Source organism: Plecotus auritus (genome assembly GCF_963455305.1).
Source record: "Plecotus auritus genome assembly, chromosome: 11".
In the NCBI taxonomy this organism is placed as follows: Eukaryota; Metazoa; Chordata; class Mammalia; order Chiroptera; family Vespertilionidae; genus Plecotus; species Plecotus auritus.
The window spans coordinates 3,290,991-3,307,463 of NC_137777.1; the positions used below are offsets into that span (position 1 = coordinate 3,290,991).

The following is a 16,473-nucleotide window of genomic DNA, read 5'->3' on the forward strand; positions in this document are numbered from 1 at the left end:
TGATGGGCCCATCCGGAACGGCGGGCACCGTGTCGGAGAGCAGAGAGATGCCTCTGCCCGCGCCTGTCTCGGAGACAGACGGACGGACACGGAGGTATGATTTCCTTACGGCGGCACTCTTCCTACTGAACAAAATGAAAACGGAGTTACACGCTCGGGAACCCAGGCAAAACCTCCTGAGGCACCCGGGGACGGGAGACGCCCTCAGCTCCCCCTCGCCTCCAGGCCGGGACTCTGCGCCAGCCCTGGGCCGGCCCGCGACCCGCATCTGGGAAGCCACTCACGTGGGCGGACGGAGGGAAGCGGGGCACAGGAATTCCCACACCGGTGTCCGCTACTCTGGTCTGCGCCTCGCACAAATCAGAGCCTCCGACTTACATCCGGGCACGCAGACACTGCCGTTTTCCCCAACAGAATACACGGGTCACCGCAGCCAGCTATCCTCACACTTTTCCTTGAAAAAAGTTCCTCAGTTCCAGATTTGGGAATATTTTTCCCTTTAGGGCGCAGTCAGCCCTAGACTGGAAGTTGGCTGCGTGACCCTGAACCAGTTATACCGCCCTCCAGCCTCCGGCTCTTTCTCCGCAGAAGGACCACAGTGAAACACCTCCACCAGGCGGTCACCGGGGTGGAAGGAAGTGAAGCGGGGGAAAGCCGGGCCACGCGGGGCCTGGCACACCTTAGGCCAGCCGTGGGCAAACTACGGCCCGCGGGCCGGATCCGGCCCGTTCGGCTGTTCTATCCGGCCCGCGGAGCCGAAAGAGCGGAGGGTTCTCTTGCTCTCCCCTCCGCTCCTTTACTTTGAATTTATATTAGTTCACACAAACACTCCATCCATGCTTTTGTTCCGGCCCTCTGGTCCAGTTTAAGAACCCATTGTGGCCCTCGAGTCAAAAAGTTTGCCCACCCCTGCCTTAGGCCTTCAAGGAATAGGGGCCACAGAACAAACACAAGCCACCACTTCCTGCAAATACTCCTTAGGGAGCGAGCCTGGGACAGTATCCGAAATCTGAGAGCCTAGCAGCAGCCCCGAGAACCAAGAGCCAGGCCAGCGTGTGGATGGATCAGGACGCGGGCTCAGGAGCAGCCCAGGGCGGACCGCGCTACGTGCAGCGCCACCTGGCGGCAAGAAGAGCGGCGTGCACATGACATACATCCTGAAACAGAGGAACAAGGGAACAGGATGGGAGAGAAAACGAGAAAACGGCCCCTTCCCCTCATTATAATTTCCCCGGGGAGCCTGAGCCAGCAGTGAGCCCGGATGTGAGATTTCTGTCGGCAGGAGAGACCCAGAAGGGTGCCCTGGCACGCTCGGGCTTTTTACCACGCCAGGAGTATGCCGGGAAGGCCTTGTAAAGAAAGCCCTTAACACAGCAGCCGGGCCGACTGGGGAGAGACTGCGGAAAGGGACGCAGGAGGAGATCTGTGCCTGGCGAGCGCGCCTAGTGTCCACGCACATTCACAGGTGCGCGCAGAGGCCTGGCTGTGACAGCCCCGGTTGTTAACTGCAGCCTCAGGTGCTGCCTCTGCGGGGAGCATCGTAAAACCCATCAGAGAGCGGCTACACCCGACATTCACGCGAGACGGGTCCTCAAGAATGCGTCCCCCCCCCCCACCCCCGGCCGCTGCGGCTCAGTGGGTTGAGCATCGACCTGTACTGCAAGTTTTCCCACTTCCTCCTTGACCCCTGACATACACGTAATTAAGACCCCTGCCTGGAACGCATACTCAAGACCAGGGGTGGGCAAACTTTTTGACTCGAGGGCCACCATGGGTTCTTAAACTGGACCGGAGGGCCGGAACAAAAGCATGGATGGAGTGTTTGTGTGAACTAATATAAATTCAAAGTAAAGGAGCGGAGGGGAGAGCAAGAGAACCGGATAGAACAGCCGGATCCGGCCCGCGGGCCGTAGTTTGCCCACGGCTGCTCTAGACTGAAGGCATCGCTGGGGAGCACAGGGGGAAAAGCGAGCCTGCCTCCAGGTAACACACATGTTCGGGAACCTCTTTTAAAAATTCATCCTCCCCAGCCGAAACTGGTTTGGCTCAGTGGATAGAGCGTCGGCCTGTGGACTGAAGGGTCCCGGGTTCGATTCCGGTCAAGGGCATGTACCTTGGTTGCGGGCACATCCCCAGTGGGAGGTGTACAGGAGGCAGCTGATCGATGTTTCTCTCTCATCGATGTTTCTAGCTCTCTATCCCTCTCCCTTCCTCTCTGTAAAAAATCAATAAAATATATTTTTAAAAAAAAATTCATCCTCCCCACCCCAGCCCCCGAGGCTCAATTGGTTGGGCATCTTCCTGTGAGCCGAAAGGCTGCCGGTTCGATTCCGGGTTGGGGCACATGCCCGGGTTGTGGGCTCGATTTCCCGTAGGGGGTGTGCAGGAGGCAGCTGATGGATGTTTTGCTTTCACATCAATGTTTCTCTCTTTCTCTCCCTCTCCCTTCCTCTCACTCCCTGAAAATCAACAGAAAATCTTTTTTTTTTTTAATATATTTTATTGATATTTTACAGAGAGGAAGGGAGAGGGATAGAGAGCTAGAAACATCGATGAGAGAGAAACATCGATCAGCTGCCTCCTGCACACCCCCCACTGGGGATGTGCCCGCAACCAAGGTACATGCCCTTGACCGGAATCGAACCCGGGACCCTTCAGTCCGCAGGCCGACGCTCTACCCACCGAGCCAAACCGGTTTCGGCCAACAGAAAATCTTTAACACATGAAGCGCCCAGTCCATCCGGAACACAAAACAGGCTGGGCGCTTAACGTGTTAAATGACTAAGGACTGGAAATGAGCTTCCCTGGACATTTCCATAAATGCTTACTTAAGGTATTAGACAAAAAGCAAGCCTGAATTTAAGGGAAACCATTGCAAACGATTCTTTAAAAATAATAATAGTGTTAAATAATTCATCATCCCCAATGGAAATTCCTAACCGGCTTCTACCCCAGACACCTTTCAGGAAGCACCCGGCAGGAGGGCCCGGGATTGGGCCGCTGCTGTTATAATTTTTATCCCCAATGCTAAGGAGCACTCGACTTCCTTCTTACTGGTTAAAAAACACGTAACGCGTTCTCACTTCCACGTGGGGAGGAGGACAGCGAGCACCAGGGCCCCGTGGTGCCCAAGCTGCCGCGGGCACTGGATCTGCTCTCCCCGTTGCTCCTCGGGTCTTGGGTGTCCGGGTGGCACCCGGGACGGCGGGCCGCTCCTGCAGGTCAGGAGGCTTACGTGGCATGTGACAAGGCTCCAAAGTTCTGGTTCTGATCTGCCCTGAGCACCCTCATTAGGGGCTGCAGGAAGGAGAGCTGATTGCATTAGCGTGCACCGGCTCAAGTTCCCGGGAAAGGATTAAAGGAAATAAACCTCTGATTCAAAGCAGACCTGACAGCCGCTGCTCGTACCTCCCAGAGAAGGGCCCATCCCCAGCGGGGCTCACTCTCATCTCACGTAGGACCTGCTTGCACTTGTGCCTGGGAGCCAGTCAGAGACCTCCTCCCCTCCCCCCCCCGCCCCCCAACTCAGGTGCTCCACCTTCCGAAGGGGCAAGGCTCCCTCCTGAGGGCTGGGCCCTGAGTGTACTGCTTCCTCTTCCTTTATGCCAATGAAGACATTCAGCTGAAAGGGCCAGGCACATGTCAGGTGCCAAAGACAGAGACACAGGGCCAGGCCCTGCCTCCAGCAGCTCACTCTGTGCCGGGGAAGACAAGAGGTGCCAGAAACAGCCTGGCCAGTGTGGCTCGGTGGTTGAGCGTCAACCTATGAACCTGAGCGTCGACCTATGAACCTGGGGATCACGGTTTGATTCCCTGTCAAGGCGCATGCCCGGGTTTCGGGCTCGATCGCCAGTGTGGGGCTGCAGGAGGCCGCCGATCACTGATTCTCTCTCATCGTTGATGTTTCTATCTCTCTCCCTCTCCCTTCCTCTTTGAAAGCAATAAAAAAATATTTTTTAAAAAAAACCCTATATTTTAAGAAATATTTTAAGAAAATATTTTCTTAAATATTTTAAGAAAACCCTAAGAAGTTCAATTAAAAACGAAATCACCACGCCCTCCTCCTCAGAGGCTCACACTATAGTATGAAAGAGCCCCACTTAAATATAATTCTGCCATTTTCATTCTCATTCTTCTCTTGTACTTTACACACCTGAGGACATTCAAGCAAATCAAAGGCATTTTCCAAAAGGGGTCCTCAAACAATGAAACCGGGTTTTGTGGCACAGAGATGCGCACGGGGCGAAGGGACACGCTGTCACCCCTCACGTGCACCCCGCGTCACACTGAGTCCCCACATCAGAGAAGCGGGCGCAAGCTGAACGTTCGTTCTAAGCGGCCGACACAGCGCTCCGTCGACTGGGCGCACACAGACCACCTTCCTCGCGACTCCTCTGCTCCACCGTCTCCTGCCACCGACCACATCACCTGGCAGCGAGCCAGCCGCCAATCCATATATTATATCCGATAATTAAAAATACAGGGTTCCGTAATCTTATTTAATGGTTACTTGGCTTGTACTGAAAACCATCCAAAGCGAGACCAGAGTGCGGGATTAAATTATAATGCGTAAGGCATTTCTGGGGATGGCTCCGAGTCCGAGTCAGCACTTGCCTCCTAGCAAACACAACCCAGATCTCAACCCAGAGCAGTACTTTCATCTCCAATTAGCTTCCCTGGCAAGAAAGGGCACGGTCAATGCACCCTGCAGGCGCCTGCGTGGGGGGGAGGGGGGCGGGGGGGAGGGGAGACAGCAAAGCCCTTTTTCTTTGATTTGGTTTTATATCAAGTAAACATTACATTACCCGTTACTTTTGGGAAAGAGACACAAGTATTCAATATTGGGGGGCCGGGGGCGGGGGGGGGGGGGGGCGGCGGGCGGGAGAACCAGTTATCTTGAGAAAATAAAAATGAGAGTCAGCAACAAAGGCCCAGCATAAAACACCAGCCGGACAAAGTCTAAAAGCCAGCCTGGCCCTGGCCGGTTTGGCTCAGTGGACAGAACATCGGCCTGTGGACTGAAGGGTCCCGGGTTCGATTCCGGTCGAGGGCACATATTTGGGTTGCAGACCCCATCTTCCAGCCCTGGTTGGGGCGCGTGTGGGAGGCAGCCAATCAATGTGTCTCTCTCGCATGTATGTTTCTGTCTCTGCCCCTCCCTCTGACTCTCTCTGAAAACCAAGGGAATAATATCCAGGGGTGAGGATTCACAAAATACAAAACGAACACATAAAAGCCAACCTCTGCTCTGATGTCCTCCCAGCTCAAGTTTTCACTTACAGATGATTCGGGGGGGGAAAAAAAGGAATTTGGCTAGAGAGTTGATCGATGTTAACAAAGCCGTACTTTTTAAAAAGTGACAGCGCCTTCTTGGTAGGCTGTCCCGTTACCACACTGCGCTGACTACTGAGGTGACGGAGTGGTGGCGAAGAGCCTCTTGGCCCGAGTGTGAAATCAGCCCCAAATGTTTGCTCCTTCAAAGGAGACCAGGAGACAAGTCCGGGGAGAAACGTGTTTGGGTTTTTGTTTTTTTTTGGAAAATCCAGGTAAGTCAACCGGAAGCCAGCGTATGCATTAAACCAGCCGTGGGCAAACTACGGCCCGTGGGCCGGATCCGGCCTGTTCGGCTGTTCTATCCGGCCCGCGGAGCCGAAAGAGCGGAGGGTTCTCTTGCTCTCCCCTCCGCTCCTTTACTTTGAATTTATATTAGTTCACACAAACACTCCATCCATGCTTTTGTTCCGGCCCTCCGGTCCAGTTTAAGAACCCATTGTGGCCCTCGAGTCAAAAAGTTTGCCCACCCCTGCCTTAAACTGATCTCTGAGGCCTTTAAGTGAACGCGGGCAAAGCATTTTGCTCCATCTTTTCGGGGAGGCGTGCGCAGCGGGAACAACGGCCTTAAGAGAGGGGCCCGGGTTCAAGTCGCATCCCCCGAGGTCGCCCATAGGCTGGCAGAGCGAGCGGGTCCTGGCTCCCTGCCCTGGAACGTGGGGACTTCAGAGTCGGCCCACAAGGCTGCCAGCCTGAGAACTGGACTCGAGAGCGTGCGCCTGGCAGAGCGCTGGAAACTTCCAGGCGCCACGCGGACACAGGCAGGGACCGCCCTGGGAGACCTTCACCGTAAGAGGTCACTGTGCCCGCCACCCCACGGGGAGGTGAACCCCCATCGCCGTGCGGGTTAGCGCCGGACACCGAGTCCCGGGTCAGGGAGCAGAAGGACCTCAGAGGGAAGTTTCCTTGAGAGACGAAGAGAAACATAGCTCATTAAGAATTAAAATGCACCCCCACACCCGCCCCCGCCAATACCAAGAGATGGTCATCAGATTTAAAACCAAAGCTTCCTAGCCCGTGGGAGCTCAGATCTGAGGCAGTTTTCGAAACGCCCTGGCAATCGGGCAGTTACGTAACAGCAGTTAATGTCTCAGTGACGGGCCTCGGCGCGGGCAGAGCAGCCGGCGGTGAAGGGGGAAGCCTTTCTTCTGACGGAAGCGAAATGATCCGTAATGAGCGCACACGACCAGCGCTCTTCTCCCGTCGCCCAACTGTTCGGGGTGAGAGGTGTGCTTCTAGCAGGAGCTGCGTTTTTAATGGAAAGGCGAGGTCTAACGTTTGTTTGCAAAATACACCAAATGGCAACACTGCCCAGTATCTGCTTCACGGAACTGGAGGCCGTAACACTAGTAACAGCACAGAAACCAAAGGAGCTTTGAATGGATGAGCCACACGGCGCTATGGCAACAGGGCGCGGGGAAAGAGCTGACTTTCACAATAACTCACTGAACTCTCGCACTGTTCCTTCCGCGGGGCACGACATCCCCGGGAGTCGGCTTCTCTGTTCGGAAAAGCGCCCCCCCCCGCCCCCCGAGCCCACGGTCCAGAGCACTTCTAACGCTGCCCATCTCACAGCACGGACAGGGACGGGACGTGCCCTTCACAGCGATGACGGCCCAGCCCTGGGTGCGCCCTGAAGAGCAGGGGGCACAGCCTCCCGCAGACCCGGCTGTGCAGGGAGGGGGGGCATCCAACTTCAGTTCCTCCCCCTCCCTTGGGAATGCACGCCTGCCACTTTCTCACAAGCCCCTCTCGCTAAGGAACACGCACGCCATGAGCCTGAGATGAAAACGACACGGGAGCGCTCTGCAAACCACGTCCCTGTCCCAGCACCCACCGAGGACTGGATTCCCGGAGGCAGGGGGTCGCCCTCGGCCGCCACCGCCATCGGTCCACACACAGCCCCCTCGGGAGGACAGGCTGCCTTCGGCCACCCGCGGAGGTCACGGCTTTACAATACAGACATCCAGACGCAAACAGAACATGTCTGCCTCGTCTTTCCCTTTCGACAAGGAAGGAGCCAGGCCGGCACGGAGACCGGCAGGCGGGGTTCATCTCAGGAACCACCGAGGCTGTCGCTGCAGAGTGAGCCGCCAGGAGGTGACCGGTCTGCCCAGGACCAGGAAGGGCTCCTGCCTTCGCCCTGAGGAAAAGCAGACCCGGGGCCCCCGCACCCCTCTTCATCTGAAAGGCCGGTCCCAGACCCAGGAGGAGCGGAGAGCCGCTCTGCTTGGGGAAGGAAGGCTTCCTTTGCCCTCCATCCCAAAAGCTTAAGGGGGAGCAGGAGGAGGAACCAGCCCGGGATGCTGTCCGGGAAGCTCGCCTCCATGTGCCCCCGCACCGCCCTGCACCTCCCAGGGCTGTCCACACCTGAGCTGGCGAGGGTCGTGCTAACGGCAATGGGCGGCTAAGACCCCTTGGCCGATGTTCCGGACCCTGAGCCAGCCACCCATGGGGGTCACCCAGCTCTTCCCCAGATGAGGGCAGGCGAGCCACCAGGGGCAAGATCTTGCCCCTGCCTCTTCTCTCCTGCCCCCTCCAAGGGCCGGTCTCAAGGGTTGTCCTGACTGGCTCACCCCCAAGGAGGGCAGACTGCCCCCTCCCCCCCTCTCCGATCCCCAGGACTGCCAGAGACTCCGGAGAAACACGGGGAGAGGAGAGGACCTCTGGGTCCTTCTCTAAGGTGCCTGGGGTCTGCCCCCAAACCTCCTCCAAGGTCCTCAAACTTCCCAACAATCCGAGCACCTGTTCCCTTCACCTCTCTGCATCTGCGCCCCTCAAACCTTCCATCTTCCTCCAGCTCTTTCTTCAGTTCCTCGGGCAAACCAAACACCAGCTCCCTGCCTCCCCCTCTCCTCTCCAGAGAGATCATTCAACCCCCGCCCCAACAGAGCCCCCAGATGTGCCTGTCCCCCACCCCGAAGTTTCCCTCGGGTCTCCTCTGAGTCCCCAAGGACTACCTTCAAGTCTCATCAGAACGCCCAGCCTTCTTCCTTCCTGAGTCTCCCAGATTCGCACACGGGCTTTCCCCAGGTGTCCCATACCCTCCCAGCTTCCACCCAAACGCCCCCAGATGGCTACCTGGGCCCCTCCGGTCTCCCCGAGGGCTATTTCCAGCGCGGTCCCTCCCCTCCCCTGGCCCCGGGCCCCTGGCCATCACTCCCCAGGCCCCAGGGCCCCGGGCGACAGTTGAGGGCCGGCGGCGCGCGCCCTCACCTTGGTTCACCAGCCGCAGGGCGTGCGTGAACGAGGGGTCCAGCGAGTCCTTCTCGGCCATCAGCTCCGGCAGGTACTTCTCCTCCATGCTCGCCGGCCGCCCGGCCCGGGACGCGGACTCGAGGCGGGCGGGCAGCCGTGCCCCGCAACCCCCGACCGCGCCCGCGCCCCAGCGGCGCGGAACCCCGGACGCGGCCAAGCCCAGCCGGGCAGGGAGCCCAGCGGCAGCGGCACCGGCCGCGCAGCTCCGGTCCCGGGGGTGGCCGCCCGCCGAGTGCCCCGCGCCGGCGGCCGCTCCTTGGGACGTGGACCCACGCTCCCGCACCTGGCGCTGGGGGAGCGGGCGCGGGCCGGCGCGATAGGGGGACCCTAGGGACCGCGGGCGGCGGGCGGCGGCGCGCTCGGCAAGCGCAGGCAGTCCCGGGCGACCCCGCCAGCCGCCGGCGCCCCGCTCAGCCGCGACCCGCACTCCGCGCGCCACCCGAGCTCTGAGCCGCCGCGCCGAGCGCCCGGCCCCGCCCCGCCCCGCCCCGCCCAGCGCCGCCCCGCGCCCGCCGCGCCTGCGCGCTGTTCCGGCGCCCCGCGTCCCGCTCCCAGTGCCCCGCGACCACAGCTCAGCCGCCGCCGCTGGGGTGGGGCCATCGCGGCCGCGCAGCCTGTCCGCAGGGTGGGGGCATCGTGGGCTCCTCCCGCCAGCCCCGCCCCCTCCTCCAGCCCGGGGGGCGCTGCACGTTGCTGTTCCAGCCGTGCCAGACGCAGGGACCCAGAAACTGAGGCCCAGAGAGGTCAAGTGGTTGGTCCAAGGTCACCCAGTGAGCAATCTCGGAGAGAGAGCTGTGCGCTCGGCGCCCCCGGGGCAGGGGCCAGGCCAGGGGAGAGGACGGGGAGCGGGCCGGGCTCCCCCAGCGCGCTCTGGGGAAAGGCCACAGAGCAGGCTCCCTGCTCAGGCTCCCAGGACTTGCCTAACTTATTTCACTTTGCTGCCCCCTCCCATGGGCAAGGAAACACCGCGGGCGCAGTCATTCCCAGGCGCCTGGCTCCGAGCGCCTATCCCTGGACCCTCGGTGCCCAGGCCCATGGATTACATAACAGCGCACGCCCTTCAGGGCGTCTTTGTCATCCAGAGTCACCACCGGTTGTCATTCTCTCTGCGCAGAAGCCTGCTGTGCCTGGATGCAGAGGAGGCAGTCGCACGGGTGCCTGTCCCCCAGCGGGGAGAGCGCCCTGGGTACACATGGGTGCCTATGTCCTCTGTCCGCCTCAGCCCCGCCCCCGCCCCAACCCCCACTCCCCCCCCCACCCGCCGCAAGCCATTTTCCAGATTTTTTCTGAGCCTGTGGAATAACCATCCCCCAGCAGGCCAAGGACTCCAGTCTATTCTGCCTCCCCCACCACCACCACCAAACCCCCACATCAAGTCCTGGCCTCCATGCCACCTTCCCTGGACAGCCTTCCAAGAACCCCCTTCCCACTCGCTGCAACGCTTGCCCCTGCTGTGTCCCCCCCACCCTCCCACCCCCCTCCATCCCCAGTGCTGCTGGGCCCTCACTCCCAAGGCTGGCATTCTGTTTTCATCAGACCACCCACATCTAGTGGGCAGGGCTAGGTTTTGTTTTGAGGGGAAGAGCCCCAGCACTGGGACAGTTGTGGGGGCACCTGAGATGTTTGTGGGAAGCATAAGCCAGTGGCATGCCCCTCTCCTGGCCAGGCTGACCCTTCCTCCCCGGCCCCAGGCAACCCCCTGTGGGCAGGACGCAAACAGACCACAGACGCTGAGAGTGGGAATCAGGGAGCTCTGAGCTGCTCTGAGTCCCAGCCCCCAGTCCCCACGGTCTCCACCCTCAAAGCCCCCACCCCTGCTGCACCCCTAGACTGACCTCCCGCCTCAGGTGCCATGTCAGAGCCCCCGTAAGCAGTTTCTCTAGGTCTCCCTTGGGCCCGGCGTCCGAGAGGAGGTCAAAGGAGACAGTTAACTGTGTGGCTCTGGGCCCCGCAGCCTGGGTGTGGAAGGAGCCCTGCTGCTCAAGCAGCGGCCCGTCCGGGGAGGCGCCTCTCTGGGCCCAGCTTCCTACTCATGATGAAGTCCCACAACCAGTCCCCAACCAGTCCCCCAACCAGTCCCCCAACCAGTCCCACAACCAGTCCCCCAACCAGTCCCCCAGCCAGTCCCCCAGCCAGTCCCTAACCAGTCCCCCAACCAGTCCCACAACCAGTCCCACAACCAGTCCCCCAGCCAGTCCCCAACCAGTCCCACAACCAGTCCCCCAACCAGTCCCCCAGCCAGTCCCCCAACCAGTCCCCAACCAGTCCCCCAACCAGTCCCCCAACCAGTCCCCCAACCAGTCCCCAACCAGTCCCCCAACCAGTCCCCCAACCAGTCCCCTAACCAGTCCCCCAACCAGTCCCTAACCAGTCCCCCAACCAGTCCCACAACCAGTCCCACAACCAGTCCCACAACCAGTCCCCCAGCCAGTCCCCAACCAGTCCCACAACCAGTCCCCCAACCAGTCCCCCAGCCAGTCCCCCAACCAGTCCCCAACCAGTCCCCCAACCAGTCCCCCAGCCAGTCCCCCAGCCAGTCCCCAACCAGTCCCCAACCAGTCCCCCAACCAGTCCCCCAACCAGTCCCCCAGGCAGTCCCCCAACCAGTCCCCCAGCCAGTCCCCCAACCAGTCCCCCAGCCAGTCCCCCAGCCAGTCCCCAACCAGTCCCCCAACCAGTCCCCCAACCAGTCCCCCAGCCAGTCCCCCAGCCAGTCCCCAACCAGTCCCCAACCAGTCCCCCAACCAGTCCCCCAACCAGTCCCCCAGGCAGTCCCCCAACCAGTCCCCCAGCCAGTCCCCCAACCAGTCCCCCAACCAGTCCCCCAGCCAGTCCCCAACCAGTCCCCCAACCAGTCCCCCAGCCAGTCCCCCAACCAGTCCCCCAACCAGTCCCCCAACCAGTCCCCCAGCCAGGACACTCTTGGTGGGCTTTGTTGGTTTTTCCCCTGCTTGGCTGGTCTCTGGAACCTCCCTTCCCCTCAGCAGTAGCTCCGTCCCCCTCAACCCCCACTACCCCCACCCACACTGAGTGACGGGCCTGGGAGAAGACGGCTCTGTCTATCACCTGGGGCCCAGGGTGGGCTGCCAGGACCCCAGCGTGGGTGGCTCCAGTCCCAGCTCCTCCCTGACCCACTGCCACCTCAGCTATTTCCCCTGTCAGCTGAGCTTCCAGACACATCTGCACACGCTGGGTCGTGCCCTAGAACGCTGGGCAGCTGGGAGGACCCGGGGGGCAGTGTTTCACATGCACATCCCTCTGGCTTCCATTCCTCCATCCGGGGGGCAGTGTTTCGCATGCACATCCCTCTGGCTTCCATTCCTCCATCCGGGGGGCAGTGTTTCACATGCACATCCCTCTGGCTTCCATTCCTCCATCCGGGGGGCAGTGTTTCACATGCACATCCCTCTGGCTTCCATTCCTCCATCCGGGGGGCAGTGTTTCACATGCACATCCCTCTGGCTTCCATTCCTCCATCGCAGGACTTACCCTCTAGGGCAGGGGTCCTCAAACTTTTTAAACGGGGTCAGTTCACTGTCCCTCAGACCGTTGGAGGGCCGGACTATAGTTTAAAAAAAAAACTATGAACAAATTCCTATGCGCACTGCGGGCCCGGGACGCGTCGGCTGCTAAGCAGGACAGGCAGCGGCACCCGGCGGGCCGGATCAATGTCCTCGGCGGGCTGCATGTGGCCCGCAGGCAGTAGTTTGAGGACGCCTGCTCTAGGGCTTGCGTCCTGGACAGCCACTTGCAAACGGAGGACTGGAGAAGGGCAGTGTCTGGGACAAGGAGGAGCCTCAGGAGAGGAGCATGGGGACCTAGGCCGACTGCTCCCTCACCACGTGGCCTCTCACTCTCCTTCCCATCATCACCTGTGTCCCAGGGACAGCCCTGACTGGTGATCGCCGTTTTCATTCAGCATTTACTAGGTGCCAGGCACCATGCCAGCGGCTCTGCACTCTGTTCTCCGTTCTCTCCACACCCTGTAGGGGCGATACTATTCATCACCACTCACCCGTGAAGAGACCAGGGCCCGCATTAGCCTGATGCTCTACCCAAGTCCCACAGCTGTCCACGAGGGACCCCACACCCAGGGACCCTACAGCTTCCTCTCCCTCCTTCCCTGTCCCACCCTCCCGGGTAGCAGCCTGAGACACTCCTGACTGGCTCGTCCCTCCCTCCTGCATCGGAACAGTTGGCAGAGGTGCCCACCAGCAGCTGGCGAGGAGGGCTGCACACCAGGAAGCCGCCAGCAAGGGCACTGAATCTTCCCTCAGAACCTCCTCCTCGCAGAGCCTTCCAAGAGGGCAGGTGCCCAGCGCCACGAGTGCCCGTGTGGGGTCCTCCAGGGAGGACAGAGATGGATGTCTCTGTGAGATGCTCAGGAAATTGTCCCCACCCTCCCACCTGCTGAGCCGCTGGCTGGGGGTGGGGGTGGGGGGCTCGTCCAGGCCTTATGCAGAGTCTGCTGGCCTTCAGGAGATGGCCATCCTGTGGGATCTAGCGCTCCGGTCCCTCTGAAGATGGGAAAGTCAGGCTGGAGAAACGTGGTCTTTTTCTGCAAGTAGGTCTCCAACTCCAGTCTCGGAGCAGGGAAGAGGCAGCACCTACAACCCGCAAGGGCCTTGCACGGGTTGAACAGAAGCGCTGAGTTCATCCTGGGCACTAGGGGCCTGCATTTAACGCCTCCGACGCTCCCCCCTCGCCCCCCCACTGGCATTGTTTATGCTCCTTCCACACTTAAGCCATCGGTGCCGGGCATCGGACGCCCTGCCTCCGGGATGTCCCAGAGCCTGCTCACCCCCACGCCCAGGTCTGTGCTGGTCAGGCAGGCGGTTCCCGGCAAGCTCTCCACACCCCTTTGCGTCCCTCTGTCCCGAAGGCGGTCTCCTCGCAGCACGGCTTCCCGGCTCCCTGAGACAAATGAGTTTGTCATGTGAGACAAGCACCCCAAGATGGCTCGGCCTCGCCTGCAAATCAGTCATCCCCGTGTCGGGAGACACCAAGGATGCTCGCTCAGATCCCCGGGCCCTGCCAGTTACCGCAGGGAATGCACTGCCCACCTCCAGCGTGATTGGAAAGGCCTGACCCGTACAGGGAGGAGGGCCTGGGAAACCTCCAGGCCGGTGCCTCTGGAGGACCAGGGGGCTGTCCGAGGTCCCCTTCTATTTACTCAACCTGCCTTCCCAAACCTCCTGCATTCCAGGAAACGCAGCTGGAAGGGGCCGCCCAGATCAGCTGGGTCCCAGGCCACTGGTTTTGAGGGGTGAAGACTCCGCTGCTCAGACATCTGAGTGACCTAAAGGCAGTCATGAGACCACCACCCACGCCTACGTATGGATGACGTCGGACCCTGCAGCCCGGTCCCTCATATTCCTCAAGACGCCTGCCTGTCTGCACCCAGGTTCCCCACACGTCTGTTCCGTCCTCACACTATTTGGCGGATGGAAACCCCAAGCCTTCTCGCCCGCCCCCCCTGCTCTTCCTTCCCCAGGAAGGGAGCCCTCCTGGTCCCAGCAGCTCCAAAAACCACAGCTATTGCGCACGCACCCCCTCGTGGCCAAGTGTGGAAGTGCATGCCCCCAAAAGTTCCTGTGGAGCCGGATTGATAACCCTTGGGTTGGACCTGGTCCCTAGGCCTTTGCGCGCCTCTCTCAATGTGTGGGTTCCGAGCCCAGCTCTGCCATTTTAAACCCTGTTTCCTTGGACTGAGGAGGACTTAACCTCTTCGTGTCTCCGACGTCTCATCCGCCCGATGAAGGAAAATTGTCCCTACGACGTAAGGTGGCTGTGAGAATTAAATGAGCTTTTACATACACAGGGATTACACCCTGTTACCAGCACGGAGACCCAGGCTGTGTGCTCAATACTCAGTGAGCTCCCTCCATCCCTGCTGCAGGGAAGCCCGTGGGGAGATCAGCACCGGCAGGGTGGACAGCGCCCTCCCTGGACTCAGCCGGAAGGGGCTCATGATGGGTGGCTCCCTGTCCTTGGGGTGGGGGTGGGGGTGGGGCTGAGAGCATACCCTGCGGGAGCCAGCTTCCCTCTAGCTGTGGGACCATGAGCTAGTTACTTCACAGCTCTGCGCCTGTCTCCTCTTGTAAAAACGGGACTATCGGGGCACCTGTGTCACTGAGCTGTTCTGAGGACAGATCTTCCTCTCCAAGGGGCTGGAATTGTGCCGTCCCTCCCTTTCCTCCTTTCTCCCTTCTTTCCTTCTCTCCGCCATTCTCCTAGTCCAGCTGGCTAGATAAACAAATGACTCATCGCTCTGTGGCCATCAGTGTGTGGAGCGTCTTTCCATGTAATCAGCTAAAAAGTACATCTCAATATGTGCTTCGTAAGCCACCCGCCCCAGCTCATCGCCCGGCTCATTTACTGGGCTGGGCTGCCCTTAGATGGGTAGTTTCCCAGTCGAGAGGGCAAGGAAGCGGGTGTGGAGAACCAGTCTCAGCGCTTAGGGAAACAGGCCTAGAGCTGCGGTCTAGAGGATTATCTAGAGCTATAATCGGAGAATGTTTAAGGACGTGGAGGGGGCTGCAAATACAGGGCTCTCTTTTCCTGTGCTCATGAGAAGCATCAAGTTTCCAGAGTTTAGCAGCTGAGAGTGTGAAAAAGAGTGTTAACTTACTTAATAGTTTGTTACATATCCAGTCTAAAGAGCCAATTATGTAAAATAAAAAAAAAATTTAACGCATCCATTTCAATAACATTAAAATCTACGTGAGCCCAAAAAAGCTTCGGTTGTGTTACATTTTTTTTATTACTGTAACTGGTATTCGAGCAACTCAAGTTCCAGTCTCTCCCTCCATGATGGTCAGCCCATCTTTCAGCAAGTCATTCCTTTCTCCATTGAGTGCACCATCGAGTACCATGTGCCTTCGTCATCCATTTCTCCATTCAGCACACGCCATCCATCGAGTACCATGTGGGGAGCACGCCACGGAGTACCCTGTGGGGCACTGGGGAGCTACAGCAGGATGGCTACATCCTCACCGAGCCCTGGTCCCACTCCTCCCCTGGGGAGACAGAAAGTAACCAAACACGCTCACATCCATATGGAAATTACAAATGGCGATGCACACTGTGAAGGAAGAAGGGTGAGCAAACCGCTTAAACCAGGGGGTCAGGAGACTCGCAGCGAGAGGTAGTCACTCTGTCCCGAGTCCCCGTGTGCAGATGGGGAGATGGAGTTCCAGGGTGTGAGAGAGATGACATTCCAAAGTCCCAGCCTTCTCCACTCGCTCAACGTGTTACTTGCTTAACTGCTTCATCTTCACAAACATGGATTGAGCTAGGTTATTTCTAAGGTCTTTCTACCTCTAACAGTCCGTTAGCTCGTTTAATTAAATCACTCAAATAGACACCCTTTGAATATGTCTTTTTTCCAATTCTGTTATGAATCATTGATGAAGACCAATTGTAATAATTCCATTGGGGAAATTATTTTTATCCCCATTCCCCCCCACCACCCCTTTTTAAATGTTGTCTCATTATGTCTGAGCACGACTGTTTTTCTTATATAATTTCGCCCTGAAATGGAGCTACAGGTTAACATGTACAGACACAAACAATTGATTGCAGGCCCGTGAGGGGAAGGGGTAGTCTGGCCAGGTGATCCCTGCTTGTTCTAGTCGACATGTAATCAGAATCTACACGCAGAAGACATTTTCTGAAATGGTCTAAAATAATCTATGTTTCATTAGATGGCAGTGTCAACAGAAAAAAAGTCTTGTCACAGAATATGTTCTCTGCAATCTGCAATTAATTAAGCAAAGGGACAAATTGTACTTAAAGGTCTGTTGAAAGGATATCAACACCATTATTTTTCTCATACAAAGTGCTTTTCCCATGATGCATGTGACCCCTCTGTTTCCCCCTCTG

General features: G+C 58.8%; 1 protein-coding gene across 4 annotated transcripts in view; it reads right to left on the bottom strand.

Moving 5' to 3' along the window:
- KHDRBS3 (KH RNA binding domain containing, signal transduction associated 3) overlaps positions 1-9,054 on the bottom strand; it is a 98,370-nt gene extending 89,316 nt beyond the window's left edge. For all 4 annotated transcript variants that reach the window (XR_013959332.1, XR_013959333.1, XM_080646914.1 and 1 more), the window contains exon 1: positions 8,548-9,054. Coding sequence is in view for 2 of the 4 variants with exons in the window: in XM_080646914.1 (XP_080503040.1) it covers positions 8,548-8,635 (88 nt within the window). In the remaining 2 variants the exon portion in view is untranslated. The remainder of the gene's footprint in view (positions 1-8,547) is intronic.
- Positions 9,055-16,473: the final 7,419 nt, after the last annotated feature.